We start from the raw sequence: 17577 nt of genomic DNA, 5'->3' as shown, positions 1-17577 counted from the left end.
AAAATAATTCCGAACGATTTTGTCGGAAAGTCGTAGAATACCGGCACTGTTCCACTGATATGAGAATTATGACTCAAATTCTGGGCAATAGTGACCAATGAAGTTATTCCTCATAGCCATATATATAGGCTTACCATATATGGTTTCCATCACTATCGATGGATATTTCTTATCAGTAGTGTTTCCTTGCTGTTTGATGGAATTGCCATTTCTTTCATTTTTTTTGGGGGGATTCCATTCGAAAACATTGAAAACATTCGAGTTTTCAACCTTTTTCGAGACTCTTCTCTATCTATTCCAAGAGTTGACTTAATTTGATAACACAAAGTTCATAAAATTGGCCAGGATTTTCTTCATGTGAAGTCGGAAAAAATTGAAAACTTCACCGTTGAAAGAAACTCGAAGAAAAAATTGAAGAGAACTAAAAAATGCATACAAATGAAATTATAAAAGTTTAAGCCGAATTAAAGTACACTTAAAGAGTGTAGAAGAATGAGAAGAGTTTGCTAAAGGAAAAAAAAAACTGAAAAAAATATCCAGAAAAATTCTAAAATAAAATCTCCCGCAAAAAAAATCGTCATCAACAATGGCATTTTGTATTTCGGTTTAGTTCAAGTAGTAAGTATCATATCGACACCGCATGAGCTCGTTTCATTTTGTAAGCGATAAGCGATGGCCTCATTGAAATTGAGTTGTATGTTTTGGGTGCAGTTATTCTTGAAATTAAGATAAGCGGTCACGATACAATGACCTAAATGAGCAATGGTACCTTGAAAATTGTGCCGACAATGACGCAGTAAGAAAAGGTATGGTAATTAACACAAGACAGCTATCGCTCAAACGGTATTGAGAGTCAAACCACAGGCATTCAACATTCATTAAGATTATTCAAAAAGGGCGCCCATCATTTTCACCCAAACGAAAACTATTTTGAGGCAACAAAAGCAGAAGGAATAATTTTCAACTGAAGTTTTTTTCTATGCAAGACATCGTGTTCGGTCGAAAAACCCGGAATGAATCATTTTCAGTAGGAAAAAGACGGCTTGTAAAACGATTCGACTTTGGATTATCCAATAAAAAAAGGCGGTTTAAAAACTACCAACGTGAAGAAAAGGACAAAAAACGCATAGATCACAAATGCACGAGAGAGAAAAAAAAATGTGTGGAAGTTGGTCCTGTGACGAGGATAAACTTTGCCCGTCAAAGAAATTTAAAGTGAATTAAAAATGTGAACGAGAGAAAAAAGAGAAGTTCAGACGGTAATTAAGACCTTTCATTGATGATGGTTTCTCTATTCGTCTCCGAGTCGACGTTTTTTTTTCCTTGTTCGTGGTGTGATATGCGTGACGGTGATCAATCAGAGTCCGTAGACATGCAATAGCTGTTTAATGAACAGGCCGAAAGAAGAAAGAAAGAAAGAAAAATCCCGGGCGGAAACCAGAAAAATTCTCATCCGTCAAAAGTTATGACATCAAAATCCCAATAACTATGATTGTATTAGTGCAATTATGCCGTTTTTATGAATAAATCTCAAACTCTTTTGGAAAATCAATCTCTTTTTCTTCCTCTTCTTCTCGTTCATTCATTCGGGGCGCACGAATTCAAACACGACTTTTTTCCGTCTTTTATTCGATGTCATTGTGTAAGCTGAAAGAAACAAGCGAAATTATCGATTAAAATCGGATTTAACATGGTGGAACACACAATGAAAGTGCAACGACGATGGGGTTGAATGCAACTGCAAAACCGCAAATCAGTTCGATTAACGTCGAATATTTGTGATTCGATGAAAACATACTCCGACCGAATGATGATTGAACGAACCGTTTGCCGCGTGTTTCGCTCCGTGTGACTTATTCGCCGATGTATCAATGTCAAAGCCACAAAACGAAGCAAAACATCTGCATTCCGTTTGTGTTTCGGTCGACGATGCGAAACTCAAAAAATTATTATGTAATGAAGCCAGAAACAAAGACTTTGAAAATGATGGGAAAGACTCTATTAAATGTGATAATCTGTTTAAAAGATTTGCGTTCAGACAACAACATTTTTTGTTCGTTGCTTCGTCTTCGACGAGCATTCACGAAGCCAAAACGGAAGAAGCGCATTCAATAATCACCGACGAAGAATAAGACAAAAGCAACAGTGCATAATTTCCTACACTCAGTTCATATTAAATTACCTTTATGAGTTTCCCTTTGTTTTACGCTGTGTGTTTCTCCTTTGGGAGCAGCAACGGCAACGACGACGACAACGGCGGCGGTATTTAAGTGTGTGAATCAATCCTTCAGTTTCCCACTTGACCAACGCACTAATATACGTTTTTTTGTACACAAAAAAACGCAAAAACTACACATTTTGCGCACTTGAAATTGTTTGAACGCACATTTTTTTCCTTCTAGACACGTTTCAACACATCGATGTGGAAGCAAAGAGGCTTCAAGACAAAAAAAAAAACAACGGAAAATAATTTGGTTGGGAACAGAAAATCGTAATGAGATTTAGTTGCAGCGATTAGATTGAGTGTGGGAACGATGAAACCATCGGTATTTTACTCTAACCATCGGTTACGCTTGCATAAGCATGGGTCAAGTCACGACAGCTGATCTGCATATATCTCTTTAAGATCTCTCAACGTTATTTTTGTGTCCTTTCGGCTGCACTGACACGATTATTTGCTTCCGCTTTTGATTGCGCTCTCACTTTCTTCGGCGTGGTGAGAAAAGGCCTCAATGTTGTACACCTTCAAGGATGTTCGTTCTTTAATTGGTAACTAATTTTGAACCATTGAACAAATCATGGGAATTTCACTTGACGCCAAATACTGTGTGAACGTCGAGTTTTTTTTTCCCATTGAAGGGTTTTCGTTTAAAGAATTGGTGGGAGTTCAGACTGGTTCGTGCACAGATGAGTTAGTGATTTGAATCGACAAAGTTGGTTTTTAAAACAAATTCGACACAGTTAGAATTTTAAAAAGGAATTTTCTAATTTTTCTTTCAAAAAAGGCAATTTTGATTCGAAAAAGGGATTTTTCGATACAAGTTGACCCAATTTCGATTCAAGTTGACGACGTTTTGATCCAGATCGACGAAGCTTCCATTTGAATTGGCGTGTTTTGTGTTCAGAGTCTGAAGTTCAGACTCTGAATTTCAGACAAAATGAGTTTCATTCAAAATCAGATGTTTCGATCGAAATTGACGCAGACTCATTCCAATGATTGGAATTCAATCCGAGTAATTTTGGTTAAAATGAATCGATGAAGTTTAGTCAAAATCAGAGCAACGATAACTTCGAAAAGAATTTTTATTGAAAAAATATATCGATTTTATTCATATATCGAGTTTGAGTATCAATTTTTTCACCATTTAAATCACTTGTTTTAACAAAAATAACGAAATTTATCGAAAAAGGTATAATTATTTGCAATAATCGTTTTGCGGTTTTAATCAATTTGACTCAATGTCGGTTTGTTTCTACCAATTGGTCTGAATTGTTGCAAAAGATTGTACCAATATTAATGCTGACAACTGGACTATGATTAAACAATAAAATTTAGTGTCTTAACGGAAAAATATAACAAGTGGTCCTTAAAATTTACACTGTTTGTACCATTTCAGATTTGTTTCGCTTCAAATTAAATTACAACGCTCTATCGTCAATGCAAAAATTACATTTTTTTTCACTTATTACGCGAGAAAGTTCTATTTCACAGCAATACTTGTACCGTTGAAGACGATGCCGTAGGAAAAGTGCGAATCGCTTATGATTCTGTTTATCATTCGTCGCGATTTGATTTCATTTAGGGCAATTCAATGTTCGGTAGATCTTCAATCGACATATTGCATCGGCCGACACTTCGCGTCATTTGGTCTTTGATCAGTTGGACAATGTCTCTACGTTTGTTCGTTACGACCTCTGGATCGAACCAATTGTCCAAGTTTTTTATGGGAATCGCGAAGTCTTCTATCGGATCCTGTGAAATGGAAATGAAGGGTTTTAAGGGATGAGAAGATGTCGTTCAAACGTTGATAACTGAACATTTTAGCAAAGTTGAACGATTCAATCTTATGAAAAACCATGAATTTGTGTATGTTTTTGAATGGAACTTTCGGGCAACAAGCAACTGTCACCACTGCCACTTGTCAATGGGAAAGTAAGCATAGTTAACGTCGCCAATGAATCATGTCATAAATCTAACATACCTTGAAGAATTGTTCGATGTATTGCAGCATGAACAGGCCACAATCGGAACAATTGGTCTGTCGTGGAACTCTAACGTGATGTCCGGGCATAGCCGTTGCATCGAATGTTTTATCATCGCCATTTGTCACCTTGACTTTGTATTCGCACGCTAAGTATTCACGAAGAACCGAAATTACTTTGCGGTCTACACCCGACGACATTGAATCGAATATCAAAATGCATGATCTAAATGGGGAAAGAAAATTAACAAAATTCATTAATTCAAAGTGTTCCAATCTCAATCGATAAACGAAAGAATGATTCCATTGAAAAAGGGCGAAAACGTTTTGACTTTCTCTTTGAAAGCCAATTTTACCTTTTGGTCGTAGCATTTTCGTCATCGTTCGCCTCTTCATCGCTCGAAGATGCTTTGGCCTTGGTACGTTTGGTTGATTTTGTCGTGCTCGACTTGCGTGCGGCTCCGTTTGTCTCCGGCTCTTTCAATCCAGGAAAGCAAATGATGGCCAAAAACCAGTGCTTGCTTTGATTGATCGGCACTATGACGAAATCCTTTTCGAACAGATTCACATTTTTCGTCCATTTTTCAACACGCTCATGACGCCTATGGGCACGATTCCTAAAGTTTGAAGTTGAATCGCTCGTCGGTCTTGCCGACAACGCTTCGTAAAAGAACGTATTGAAAATGTGGGTCTTTGCTTCTTGCTCCGGTGTTAGCACCTCTCGTGCTATGTACTGAAGATAAAAGTTGATAATCACATCGTTCAAAAATTCATCGACGGCCAAACACTGAAAATCGGGCACTGTGATCGAAATAGCACCGGCACCACTCGATGGATACGACACAATGTGATCAATATTGCTCTCGTTGTTGTTATTCTTGCTCAGTTGCTTTTTCAACGGATTACGCTTCTTTTCCACTTTCACAGCTCTTGGTTTCATCTTTATTTTTGCAAAAAGCCGAACACCATCACGAGGAATCTCATCATAAATCGAGAAAAATTGCTTGAGCTTCCCTTTGATGACATCGTCTAGCGGTTCAGTTTCCATGACAATCCAATTTTGCACTGAATTTTGAGAAAATCAATTGAATTTGGATGTTTAAGCATTTTGTCGTTCGATAGCATAGAGAATAGTTAAATGGAACAAAAACGGAGGAGAGAAACAAAGTGGAAAATTGACTTTCAAATACGAATGACGAGGCAATCTCGCCGATTCATATTGGAATTAACGAGAAAAAAAATCAAAGCAGAATTTCTTTCCCGAAGCAGAGAAATGAAGAGTTCATGAAAATCAATAAATTGTCCACGAAAATTAAAGAAGAAGAAATTTTTTTCAGAAGAAGAAGAAAAATTGGGGAAAAACTTATCAAAAATGTTGGACATGTCGATTGAAAATAATGTAAAAGGGGAAAAGACACGACTCCTAATTGCAAATACAACAAAAAAACGAAAGAAAATGCTTACTTGGTGATGTGCTTTCCTCGTACAGGCTCCGTAGATTTTCAATGCATTCCGTTTGAACGTGAAACACCAGAATGGCTTCTTCTTCGAAATTGCAAACGAGCTTGACAATGTGCTTCTTTTCAATGATCAATGTGACATTTTCCTCGGGATTCGCAGGACTCGGCATCACAATCCGTAGACATTTGTCGTGCAAGCTGACGCGTTCCGTCGGTTTGGTAGCAATTCCCCCGAACACAATACGAGTCGCCTCGAACTTAATCAATTCAACTGAAAATCAAGGGAATCATCCAAAATACGATTAAAACCACTGAAAACTTTGAAAATAGTAAAGAAAATTCCATCTGATTCTTTGGATTGGAATCTTGAAAATTCTCAGAATTGGAATGAATATTACGAAGCAAGTCAGATGTGTTATAAAGTCAAAAACAAACGATAAAATTTCGAAAATAAGCACCAGAATCCGATGAAAAGAAATAAAATCAAAACTTGACATTTTCAACCCATTAAAAAACACTGAACATGACGTTCGAAACATGAAAAAAAAAACTGAAAAAAAACACAATTGAATGAATTGCTCCAACATGGCATAGACCAACACCAACAAGTGTCAATGTGAAAAAAAATGCGACGCAAATAACAAAGTCGCTACACACAAGCAAGTTCGATGGATTTGACATCTCTCCGAAATGAATTTCTCATGGGGATTAAATCAAGTTATTCTGACGGAAAAATTATTCCAACTAAGAAAAAATTTGAACAAAAAATTGCGTCTTACTCGAAACAAATGAAAAATTCTCAATTTCAAATAAGAAATCCAATGTCAAAATGTAACACAAAAAACATGCTCCAGCTGATCCGGTGTAAACAGTGGTTCAATGACAAACAAGCGATACACAGCAACAAAAAGAAGCTAAATCGCCATCAAAACATAAAAACCACCATTGTAAACAAGAAAAAAAAAGTTGAAAAAAGTCCTTACCAGCCATTTCACGGCAATGTTTTCATGAAATTCACAACTTTTCCGCGCTTATGTTTAATATTCTTCCGTTGTTTCGATTCTAATGCGAATGACAACAAAATAACTCACATTGTTTGGCACAAACCATTTGCCGCCAACTGAGATGCGTTTGTGTTTGATTGTTGTTGCTGAAATTGCGATTGAATGTTACCTATTTTAAGGTTAGGACATGACACTACGCACGACTTTGAATATACTTCGCGCCAATACGTTGAAACTGAACCGACTCAGTTGTTAGTACAAAGGGAAGAATTGGATTTTGAATTGAAATTTTTTTTTGAGATTTTAAGGCAGAAAAGTGGCGAACAGCAATAAAATTTCTGGGTTTATACAAGGGCAGTTCTTGGATTTGAATAAAAATGAAGAATCAAATGAATTTTATGGATAAAAATTGATAAAAAAAACCAAAAGTCTTCACTTGAGTTAGACAATCTGGGCTTGTTAATTTCACGTCTAATTTTTATCCAAAGTAATTTTTTTCGGAAAATGATTTTTTCCTCATTGCTTTGATTCCAGTTTGAAAATGATTTAACTTAAATCTAAAAATTCAAACGAACATTCTCTCCACGTAAATGAAACGAAATCGTTTTCGAATACAATCTCGTTAGCTGTCACTGTCAAACTGGTTCTCACACACAAAGTTCAACACAACTGTCATTCACGTGTGTATCAAAACATAGGCTAAACATTGCTTTCTATTAACCATTTCAGTTGTTGCCTACGAAATTGAATTTGCTGTGTAAAGAAAATTGACGGGACGGAAAATTATGGCTGAACAGTACAAGTACGATTATTTGTTATATTTAAAAATTTGCATCACACTTGAAAATCAGTGAAAATGCTGGAATTTACTCAAAAAAGTGTGAAACCTAACCTCAAAATCGATCTCATTTTTGTTTGTAGAATAATTCATCCCATCAAATATTATCGGAATTACATAGCCCATGATATTCGGCCCGACGGCAGAGAGTTTGAAGCATTTCGACCCATTCGAATAAACGCCAAATCCATTGGAACGGCCGATGGATCAGCTATCGTTAAGCTAGGCAATACAACCGTCATCTGTGGCATCAAAGCGGTTAGTTATTAGAAATACGTTCGGAATTGATGTTGAATGAATTTTACAATGTATTTGAAATCGGAAATTGAATGTTTTACGATTGAAAATCGACTCATAAGATTGAGAATTCGAATCGCCTCTTAAGATAACTCTTCATTGTGAATTCTATTTGATAGACCTATCAATGATAGTACAAAAAACTTTTGAATTCACTTCATAAATTAATGATCGATTTAAGAATGATATTCCAATGATTGTTTTCCAATATGTTACAGGAATTATCCGCGCCAAGTGTTGAGGAGCCAGAGAAAGGATTTCTTATTCCAAATATTGACTTGACGCCACTGTGTTCGCCAAAGTATCGATCAAACAACACAAACGATGATGCTCAGGTGTTGACGTGTAATTTGAATGATCTGATTAAAGATGCTAACTGGATCGATCTGAAGCAATTGTGCATAGCTAGAGAGAAACTCGTGTGGACACTGTTTTGCGATATCACATGCCTTGACTATGATGGAAGCATTTTGGATGCGTCGGTGGTCGCACTGTGTGCAGCGTTGAGAAGTTGTAAGTAAAATGACCTTGACTCACATGGTTCAACTGTCCAACTTCCTCTTGTTTTGTTCTAATTTCGCTAATGAAAACTTTTTTTCCAACAGTGACATTGCCAAAAATACAGTTTGACCTGGAAACCAACAACTACACAGTGCACAAAACAATACGGGAACCACTGGATTTGTCTGATGCGTGCCCCGTCTGTACGACAGCAATGATTTTTGATGAGTAAGTTCTGGGAAATGAAACAAACTCCTAATTTACAAACGAAAAAATATGAAATCTCCTAATCTTCGATAAGAAATGGAAATGTTCAATAAATTGGCATAAAATAGATATTTTTCTGGCATAACCAGCAAATAATCAATAAAATACCTGTCGTGAGTACACGACTTTTACATCTTCCCAATTTTGTCTCAAATCTCAACTTTGACGTCTATTAAAATAAGTAAGAAAATTTAATATTGAATAACAAATTCAATCGTACAATTGATTCGACATCAATTCAAACCATAAAAAATGTCTTCATCAATTAGAACGAGAAGAAAAATTTGATGAATTCAAAAAAATGAGTAAAAAATTTCAAAAATTATAAAATGCAATCAATTGAAAGCTAAAAAACTAAAACGTTTCTATTTTCTCACACAGAAAAACGGTATTCGCTGATCCAGACGCTGAAGAAGAAGAGTTGGCCACATCGTTAATAACAATCGGCACATGCAATGGTGAAATGTGCCTCGTGCTGAAGCCGGGTGGTGTTTCAATAAGCGATAAACAATTCGAAGCATGTCTAAAGCTGGCGCTGAACCGTGAAAAGTCCATTTGTGAATTGATTTCATCGATTTTAGAGGAAAAATAAGCGAATAAAAATAGAAAACTGAATTTTAAGCAAAAACAAAACAAACAAAAATAAACTCCATGAAAAGAACAAAAGTCGCATGTTTTTCTGTTTTAAATAATTGTTCAACGAAAATTTATTGAAATATTAAATCAAATATAAAACAGGTAGGTTGTGGTATTTGTTTTGTGTTTTATTTGCTGGCTTCGCTGAGTTCGTCCAAAATGATTTGTTTATAACAATCGATGCCGCCTTCAATATTGGTCACCGTACCGTTGCCACACACCCACAGCTCTTTGCATACGACACGAATGAGTCGTTCATCGTGAGAAACGAGAATCAAGCCACCTTGGAATGTGGTCAGAGCTTTGCCCAGTGCCGCAATTGTTTCGATGTCCAAATGATTGGTCGGTTCATCGAGAATGAGGAAATTTGGTCGTGCCATGCACATTTTGGCGAGTGTAACACGGGATTTTTGCCCTCCCGACAAACTGGCGACCAGTTGCAGTGCCAAATCACCGGATATTCCAAAACCACCGAGTTGACGACGATATTCTTCAACGGGCCGACCAGGGAAGGCCTCTTGTAACAAACCAACACACGTCGTATTCATATTCAATTGATCGACGTGATGTTGCGCAAAATAGCCCACTTTCAAACCACGATGCTGTGATATCGTTCCACTTGTTGGCGACAAAATGCCCATGACAATTTTTAACAGTGTCGTTTTACCCGCTCCATTCTCACCCACAATACAGATTCGCGAATCCAAATTGGCACTTAAATTCACACACGTGAAAATCACTTTGTCCTTGTTGTATTTAAATGCAATCTCGTTGAGCGTCAGCACAGGCGGATTTAGTGGCTCAACTTCGGGGAATTTCAATACCACCTCGACTTCTTTTTCCACGGGCTTCAATTCCGGTCTGTAGATAGAAAATCAAGATTTAGGTTAGTTTTCATGGTTTTTTTTGCGTTTTTTTTTTTTTGGAAAAATCTGAATGATGAAGATACAAAGATTGAATCGAACATGGTTCAATGGACAGTACTCGAAGAAAATTAACGAAAAAAAAAAAATTGGAAAATAAGAAGATCATTAACCTTTTTTCAATTAAAAACACTTACAATTTCTCTAGCATTTTAATCTTCGACTGAACGCTAGCCGCTCGATTGGCATTGTAACGGAAGCGATCGATGAATTCTTGCACGTGTTGCCGATGCGCCAATTGAGCTTCATATTCACGGCGTTGTGATTTCATTTTTTCGGTTCGTGTTTTGTCGAATTGCTCATAATTGCCACGGTATACATCGATACGTTGCGTATGCAAGTGAAGAATGTCGGTTGGTACGGTGTCCAAGAAGTTACGATCGTGAGAAACAACCAGCAGCGTTGTTGGCCAATTTTGCAGATAATTTTCTAACCAAATGATTGCTTTTATGCTGCAAAATAGAGAATATCGATTGTTAGTTTAATTCACACAGTGCGTCTATAGACACACTCTATAGAGTTAGTAAAATACAGAGAGAAAATGTATATCTCTCAGATTCTGCCACCCATTCTCATTGAAGCTTGAGCTCACTCTAGAGTATAAACAAATTGCTTAAAAATGGTTACGTACTCCAACATGTTGGTCGGTTCATCAAGCAACAGAAGGTCAGGCCGTGAGAATAGCGCTCTAGCTAAGGCGAGACGCATTCTCCATCCGCCCGAAAAGGTTTTCGTGGCACGTGCTTGCATATCTTTGTTGAAGCCCAAACCATTTAAAATGACCGATGCCCGTGCTGGTGCCTTGTCCGCATCGATATTTTCCAAAGCAGCATACACTTCCGTCAGTTTCTTATTGAGTTCAGGATCTGCAGCGCCGGCATTGATTTGACTATTGATTTCTTTCTCTTCGGCCAATAATCGTGCTCGCACAAAGTCACACTCGAGTACACTAGAATGGGGAAAAAAGTGTGTTAGATCGAACATTTTGAACGAATTGAAAAGTGAAAGAATTTGCTATCATTGGACTGCCAACTTATGAAACAGGCTAGAGCGACATGAATGTATGGGAAAGAATTATGTGAAAAGAAAAAAAAACATGAAAAATTCAAAGAAGAAGACTGCAATTGCCCTTATGCCAAGAAAAAAAACATGAAGACCCATTAATTTACCTGGCCAAAGCGGTGGTGTCATCGCCAATGACTTCTTGTTCAACGTGCAATATCGAGATATGTGATGGAATTTGTAATTGTTTCTCCGAAATCATTCGCAGCAATGTGGTTTTGCCAAGACCATTTCTCCCCACCAAACCGTATCGTCGACCACTTGCCAGCAATAGATCCGCATTCTGTAGCAACACTTTATTACCAAAGGAAACGTCAAAGTTTTCGATTCGAATGTCCATGGAACGATTGGTGCCTTTGGCATCCATTTGGCTATCTTTTTTGTTGATGACCTGTGATGCGGTCGCTTGTTGCAGTTGAATTGGTGCCGATGGCCCTTTCGGCACTTCAGCACGTTTTTCTAACTTTTGTTGTAATTTTTGTTCGGCTTTTTCCAGTTTCTTTGAATCGACTTTCTGTAAGAAAAGAAAAGGGAATTGAAATTAGGGAATCACAAGTGACACATCAAAAAGACACATTTAGAAAATATTCTGGAATTGAAGGTGGGTTATCAATGTAGATAAAAAGAATATTGAGAAAACATATTGAATCAGGCTCAATGCTCATCAAAGCCTATATTCAAAGACGCAACAAGACTTGAGCTCATCATTTTTGTAGAAATTCCACAACAATCAACACAGTCAACCGAAGCACACAGACAAAAACCGAAACAATAACATACGAGATTATCATCACGATTGATGACCCAAATACTGGACACATCGGCATTGTTTTCAGCATTGGCAGCCATCTGAGCAAGATTAATCGGTGCATCGAGAACTTTTTGTACGCCACTTTTTTTCTGGTCTTTCGGTTTCATCAAGCACAGCAGCTGTTCGCATAAATCCCTTCAAAACACAAAACATCACCATTAAATCAACGTAATTAGTAAGCACTTGCTGTTTTGTTGCATTTCAATCCCCTACCGGATATCATTTTCGGATTTTTCAATGGAAACTTCATGTAAAATTGCACCAATAGCTTCGTACAAGTCATCACTCGATTCAAAATCGTCCATGCCACTGTCCAGTACACCTTCAATATACTGTTTCATTTCGTCATCAATTGATGGAAATTCCTGCAAAACACAACACATTTTCAATTAAAGAAACGTATGTTTTACTGCACTTGAGCTCCCATACCTGCTTCAGTAGACTTGCACACTTTGCCGTCGACATATTCGATGTTTAATTTATCACAAATGCGACTTTTATTCAAGTGTATGTCAAAAAATTATTGAATGATGATGATGATGACCTTTTTGTAAGAGAAATTCACATCAAGTGAATAAATACAACAACTAAATCAACTTTCGGTCACCACTCATACACACACTGAGAGAGAGAGAGAGAAAAAGTGAACTAATGGCGGAACCCAAATTCAATTGTAGTACCACGCGAATCAACTTTTTTAAATTCGAATCGCTTGTGAAATTGGTGAAACAAAAAATGTCCACAAAAACTGTCACTCATGCCACTCACAGAGAAAAATGAGCAAAATCACAATTGAGAGAGAAAAAAATGCCAATTCAGTCAGCCTGCACAATACAATCGTTCGCGTAGCGATGTTTCAGGCCTCACACATGGGTTGCCTTTTGCAAAGCAATAGAAATGAGGGAAAAAAGTCGAGAAAGAGAGAGAGAGAGAGAGAAAGAGAGAGAAAGGGAGAGATGAAAATCATTCGTTTCAGTGTCAAATTGTGTGTTTACGTGTGCGTGTATGTGGTGCTCTCATACGTTGAGCGATTTTTTTCCAGTCAGCCCGGTGACAGTTCAGCGATGTGTCAAGTTTGACGTTGACAGAAGCCACTCTCATAATAACAACTCTCTCTCTCTCTCATTTCGCCGATTTTCAAACTGCGTGACATTTTTTTTGTTTGCCCAAACTTATATTTATTATTCTATTTAATAGAAAAAGAAGAAGATTGACTTCATCGTTTTTTTTTTCGATGATAAGAAAAAAAATCCGCAAAAGTGCTAAAATTAGAAGGAATGTCACCTTGTGAACGCAGTTAAAGACAAAGAGTAAACCAGACAACTGGCCAAAGATACAAATTGTAATCAAACAATAATAACCGAAGAGAAAAGCCACAAAGCTGCATTTGAGGTTTGTTTATTCTTTGTCACAAAACCACAATATTTTGTCATTGTGCAATTTATCGTAATTTTATCGTTTTTATCAATTTTTTTTTACTTTTTTCTCGTCTTTTTTTCTGGTTTTCTTCTGGTTTCATAGAAATTAGATAAAACCAATTTCGATTGCTGCAAATAAAACCAATGTTTTGAACGAATGCTTCATTAGTCGCATGAAGTTAGGTAATGATCGTTCTATCTCCATTCGCTGCCCGTAGTAGAGTCTTGCATTTAATATCAATTCCCAAATTTCGACCGACATTGCGATCGTTCAGTGCAAAAATGTCAAGTGATTTGTATATAACACGAGCCCGTCAGTGTGTGCCGCTGCTCAGCAATGAATTGCACAAAGGGCAAGCGGGTCGAGTTGGTGTTATTGGCGGTTCGTTTGAATACACTGGAGCGCCATTTTTCGCGGCAATGAGGTAAGTATAGCACAAAATTCAAGCACATCACACACAAACTCACTCAAGTCGAAACCAAAATTCTCTCTCGAACCAAAAATTGCCGTCGGCAACTCATTCATTTTGCTTTTTTTTTTGCAGTGCATTGAAATTCGGAGCCGATGTTGTGCACTTGTTCTGTATTCGCGATGCGGCTATTCCAATTAAATCGTACAGTCCCGAGATAATGGTGCATCCGGTGTTGGACGATCCAAGTGATCCGATCAAATTGATTACGCCATGGTTGGATCGGCTGCATGTGGTTGTGATTGGGCCTGGTTTAGGCCGTGATCCAGCTGTATTTGCCACTATTCGACGACTCTTGGCGGTGTGTCGTGAGATGGGAAAACCACTTGTCATCGATGCCGACGCATTATTCCTGGTCTCACAAGATTTATCGCTCATTGCCAATTACCCCGGGGCTATCATTACACCAAATATCGTGGAGTTTAGCCGCATTTTCGGCGATGGTGATGATCACACGGAGAAATTCGACCAAATTGGAGCTTCGGTTACAATTCTCAAGAAAGGTTTCAGCGATACGATTTACAGTGGAGTGAATAAAGTTGGCGATTTGGTCACGGTTCAGGGTGGCAAAGGACGGCGATGTGGCGGTCAAGGTGACATATTAGCCGGGTGTACAGCCGTTCTTTATGCTTGGGCTTTGAAAGCAGAAGAAACCGAACCAGCCAAAGTTGCTTGCGTTGGAGCTAGCCATTTTGTGAAAGTATTGAATGAAACGACGTTTGCAGCGAAGGGACGCAGCATGACTCCCACCGATATGATCGAACACATTCATGACGTTTTTGATACACATTTTGAACGCAAGTGAAGGGAGAGGGCGATTTGAAACGGATATTTGGAGAAAATGTACGGGCTATGGGAACTTTGATGGAAATAGGAGATTGATTGAGCCAATATTGATTATTTTTTGCATCATTCTTTGTTATGAATATACATTTTGATTTGAAAAATAAAATTTTGAAAGCCTTAACTAATTTAAATACAACTAAAAATCCTTAACACAGAAAGTGGTGTCGCCGTATTGTCACTAACATATAGTGGTGAAAAGCACCAACTTGGAGATTTTTCTGGACTGCTCTTCGCAATTTGTTTGTGATTTTTTTTCTAAATATTTGAGCGTTATCGGTTGACGTTTCTAGCGAGGAAAATTCGTCACCTCACACAGTCAATATAGACGAAGTCCGATCCACGAGAAAGACTTAACGCTTTTATTTATAGAATGAGCAGATTATTAGCGTAAAGCGAATGCGTCAGCGCAATCGATGCGTAAGATTTGCCTGCGATTCACGCGCTTAAAGTACCCTTTAAATATACCTTTGACTATGTATTAAACTGGATATTAAATAAGCGGAAGCATGATAATGGGATACACGCTGTAAATTTATAGAGTATTTTACTCACTGACCATTCATTGTTACACAGTGCAACAATAAAAAAAAAAAATTAAACGAATTGGACTTGGCACATCCCACGTTTTGGTATTACTATAGCTGAGTAAAACCTCAACTGGGTTTTGCAAAATTGGTTGGCATTTTTATTTTATCGACCTTTGTAATTTTTCTTCAACACGGGTTGTATTTCTTTCAGCACTTTGTAAACACATTTTATAAAAGATTAATTTTTGTCACTCGAGACAGAGAGATTGGGCTTTATTTTTTTTCATACAGATTTAGTTTTCAAAAAATCAAAATACATCGTATGAGTGATTCTCGAAAAAACGCTTGACATTTGGTTCATCTTTTCTTCATATTGAAATATTATCGTAATAAATTGGCTTTCAATTGAACTTTGTGATGCGACCGGTAAAAACGACGGTTTTCGTTTCTCTATCCCAAATGTAATATAGAAATGGATGATCAACGTGGAATTTTTCTATCGGAAGTATTATTGGAGGATCGCATCGCACATGAATCCTTACTAGTGCTAGAAAATCAAAATATAAATTATTTCAAAATCAGTTAAACACGTTACACACAAAGTTAAAATGGTTTTTATCATACATGCAGCAGCCTCCTCCAAACCGTCCTCGGTAACATCAATGAGAGTCTTGTGAATAACGCTATCTACATACAATTGTTGCATTGTACCAGAAATTCCAGGGAAATTGGCTTTGTTTTGATCGAACATTTCAACCATACCCAACTAGTTGGAAAAAAAATCGTTATCAATTTTCATCAAAAGAAATATTGTTTTTTATACGTACTCTTTTCAAAATGTCATTTAACTTAATTTCTTGTTCAGCCTTAAATTTGGAAATCATGACATCAACTCCAAGAACTCCCTAAAGCGAAAAATCCTCAAATATTCCTGCTAAATCAACATTTTTCAATTTTTTTTTCAAGTGCAGACAGTCCCGTTCGGATCCATGGTAAAAGTATGATGAATGAATAATTTGAGTTGGCGTACTTCAGTTCAAGTGTATCGACCTTCAGCTCGCCATATTTCATGTGGCCGAAATTACTTGTGATTTTCATGTAATCAACACGAACCGTTTCATTATCGTTAATGTAAAAATCGCCCTCAGTCGTGAGATTCTTGTTGAATTTGATTTTCCAATTGCTTTTAAAATAGACGGCATTTATTATCATGGCAGCTGTGTCACTGTTGATGCTTTCTGGTTGAATGATATTCTGGATTTTCCCATGTGTTTTATCTTCGATGAAATCGTTTATGATTTGGGCTGTTTTCTTTTTATTGTCAAAATTCAAAGATTCAACGCCACATGAGAACTTCTTAAGAGATACTTTTCGAAATTTTTTCTTCAACAAAACCTTATCGTTTACGTAAATTTGATTTGCCATCAATAAATCGGTGCTTATCTTACTATTCCGAAGCAATTTGTTGTATTCATAAAATTGATTTGCTGTGATTGTTTTATTATTGTTTAAATATAAGGAATTTTTCATTTTGTTGTATGTACCTCCGTAGGCTGCTTGTGAAAGAAGTGCGAGTGTATTCAAAATAGATATTGGAGAAAAAAGAAGGTTGCCATCGGTTGTTCGAATATATTGCTGACAAAAAAAAAATATTGACATTTTATAATTTCTGCTCGGTGTAGTATGTATTCATATGAAAATGGCCCAATTGAGTTAGAGCTTGTCTTAGTCTGTGATTAATGAGAACAATTACCATATACGGGTTTATAGTTAAAATTACCTGATATAAATCGGATGTAAAATTGCCAATCCCATTTGTTAGTTCACTTAACTGAACTGATGTCGCAAGATTTTGTGACGACATCGCTTATAGTTTGCGTAAAAAGGAAGTCACAATTTCCACTTGAAGTTGACGAATGACTTCCATTCTTCTTCATGAATGGTTTTAAACCAATTTTGCTACTTACGTTCAACAATAATCTCAACCAAACCAACTATGTAGGCATGCAAAATGGCATGATAACGCAATGCCACTATTGTATCATTTAGTATTTCACGATTAGAAAGAATCACTTGGGTTCATCCATAGTCCAAAGTTTTCCATCCATATTTAGAAATGTTTGGAATTTTCGATTCATTTTATTTTTTCATGCAAGTGATAATGTTCCATAAATTTAACATACTTTATTGTTTCTTATCTTTCTCAAATAACGAAGCCATACTAAGGATGACTAAAAAAACGTTTTTAAACTTCAACAAATAGCGATAGCCACGTATCTTCGAAGTAAACTGTTCGTTCAATGCGATCGATGTCA

At 37.0% G+C, this 17577-nt stretch overlaps 5 protein-coding genes across 6 annotated transcripts; 2 read left to right on the top strand and 3 right to left on the bottom strand.

Moving 5' to 3' along the window:
- Window positions 1–3300: 3300 nt before the first annotated feature.
- Window positions 3301–7316, bottom strand: LOC129575890 (sentrin-specific protease 6-like). Of its 2 annotated transcripts, none has more exons than XM_055460074.1 (5): window positions 6646–7316; window positions 5667–5933; window positions 4559–5267; window positions 4203–4428; window positions 3301–3973 (listed from the first exon to the last, which is right to left on the bottom strand). In XM_055460074.1, exons 1-5 carry the CDS (start codon window positions 6650–6652, stop codon window positions 3800–3802), a joined length of 1383 nt encoding a protein of 460 aa, XP_055316049.1. In that variant the 5' UTR covers window positions 6653–7316; the 3' UTR covers window positions 3301–3799. The 2 variants fall into 2 exon arrangements, with proteins under 2 accessions (XP_055316049.1, XP_055316050.1); XM_055460075.1 differs by lacking the exon at window positions 6646–7316 and adding an exon at window positions 6121–6211.
- Window positions 7317–7319: 3 nt separating this feature from the next.
- Window positions 7320–9235, top strand: LOC129575892 (exosome complex component RRP43-like). The gene is made up of 5 exons (XM_055460078.1): window positions 7320–7468; window positions 7588–7762; window positions 8020–8314; window positions 8407–8530; window positions 8951–9235. Exons 1-5 carry the CDS (start codon window positions 7452–7454, stop codon window positions 9159–9161), a joined length of 822 nt encoding a protein of 273 aa, XP_055316053.1. The 5' UTR covers window positions 7320–7451; the 3' UTR covers window positions 9162–9235.
- An 8-nt stretch (window positions 9236–9243) lies between these two features.
- On the bottom strand, window positions 9244–13012 carry LOC129575889 (ATP-binding cassette sub-family F member 3). Its single transcript, XM_055460073.1, has 7 exons — window positions 12431–13012; window positions 12215–12366; window positions 11971–12136; window positions 11298–11704; window positions 10760–11077; window positions 10266–10580; window positions 9244–10066 (listed from the first exon to the last, which is right to left on the bottom strand). The coding sequence occupies exons 1-7, from the start codon at window positions 12464–12466 to the stop codon at window positions 9334–9336; spliced, it is 2127 nt and encodes a 708-aa protein (XP_055316048.1). The 5' UTR covers window positions 12467–13012; the 3' UTR covers window positions 9244–9333.
- A 49-nt stretch (window positions 13013–13061) lies between these two features.
- LOC129575891 (ATP-dependent (S)-NAD(P)H-hydrate dehydratase) lies at window positions 13062–14860 on the top strand. Its single transcript, XM_055460077.1, has 3 exons — window positions 13062–13393; window positions 13523–13844; window positions 13965–14860. Exons 2-3 carry the CDS (start codon window positions 13606–13608, stop codon window positions 14692–14694), a joined length of 969 nt encoding a protein of 322 aa, XP_055316052.1. The 5' UTR covers window positions 13062–13393; window positions 13523–13605; the 3' UTR covers window positions 14695–14860.
- An 803-nt stretch (window positions 14861–15663) lies between these two features.
- On the bottom strand, window positions 15664–17077 carry LOC129575915 (serine protease inhibitor 42Dd-like). The gene is made up of 5 exons (XM_055460153.1): window positions 17043–17077; window positions 16376–16709; window positions 16090–16128; window positions 15887–16028; window positions 15664–15809 (listed from the first exon to the last, which is right to left on the bottom strand). The coding sequence occupies exons 1-5, from the start codon at window positions 17075–17077 to the stop codon at window positions 15664–15666; spliced, it is 696 nt and encodes a 231-aa protein (XP_055316128.1).
- Between the last annotated feature and the right edge of the window lie 500 nt (window positions 17078–17577).

Source organism: Sitodiplosis mosellana, unplaced genomic scaffold (genome assembly GCF_009176505.1).
Source record: "Sitodiplosis mosellana isolate CC-2019 unplaced genomic scaffold, AAFC_SMos_1.0 Smas_scaffold_6170, whole genome shotgun sequence".
Classification (NCBI taxonomy): Eukaryota; Metazoa; Arthropoda; class Insecta; order Diptera; family Cecidomyiidae; genus Sitodiplosis; species Sitodiplosis mosellana.
Note: the sequence above shows the minus strand (reverse complement) of the source record. Positions and strands in the feature narration are given on the sequence as shown.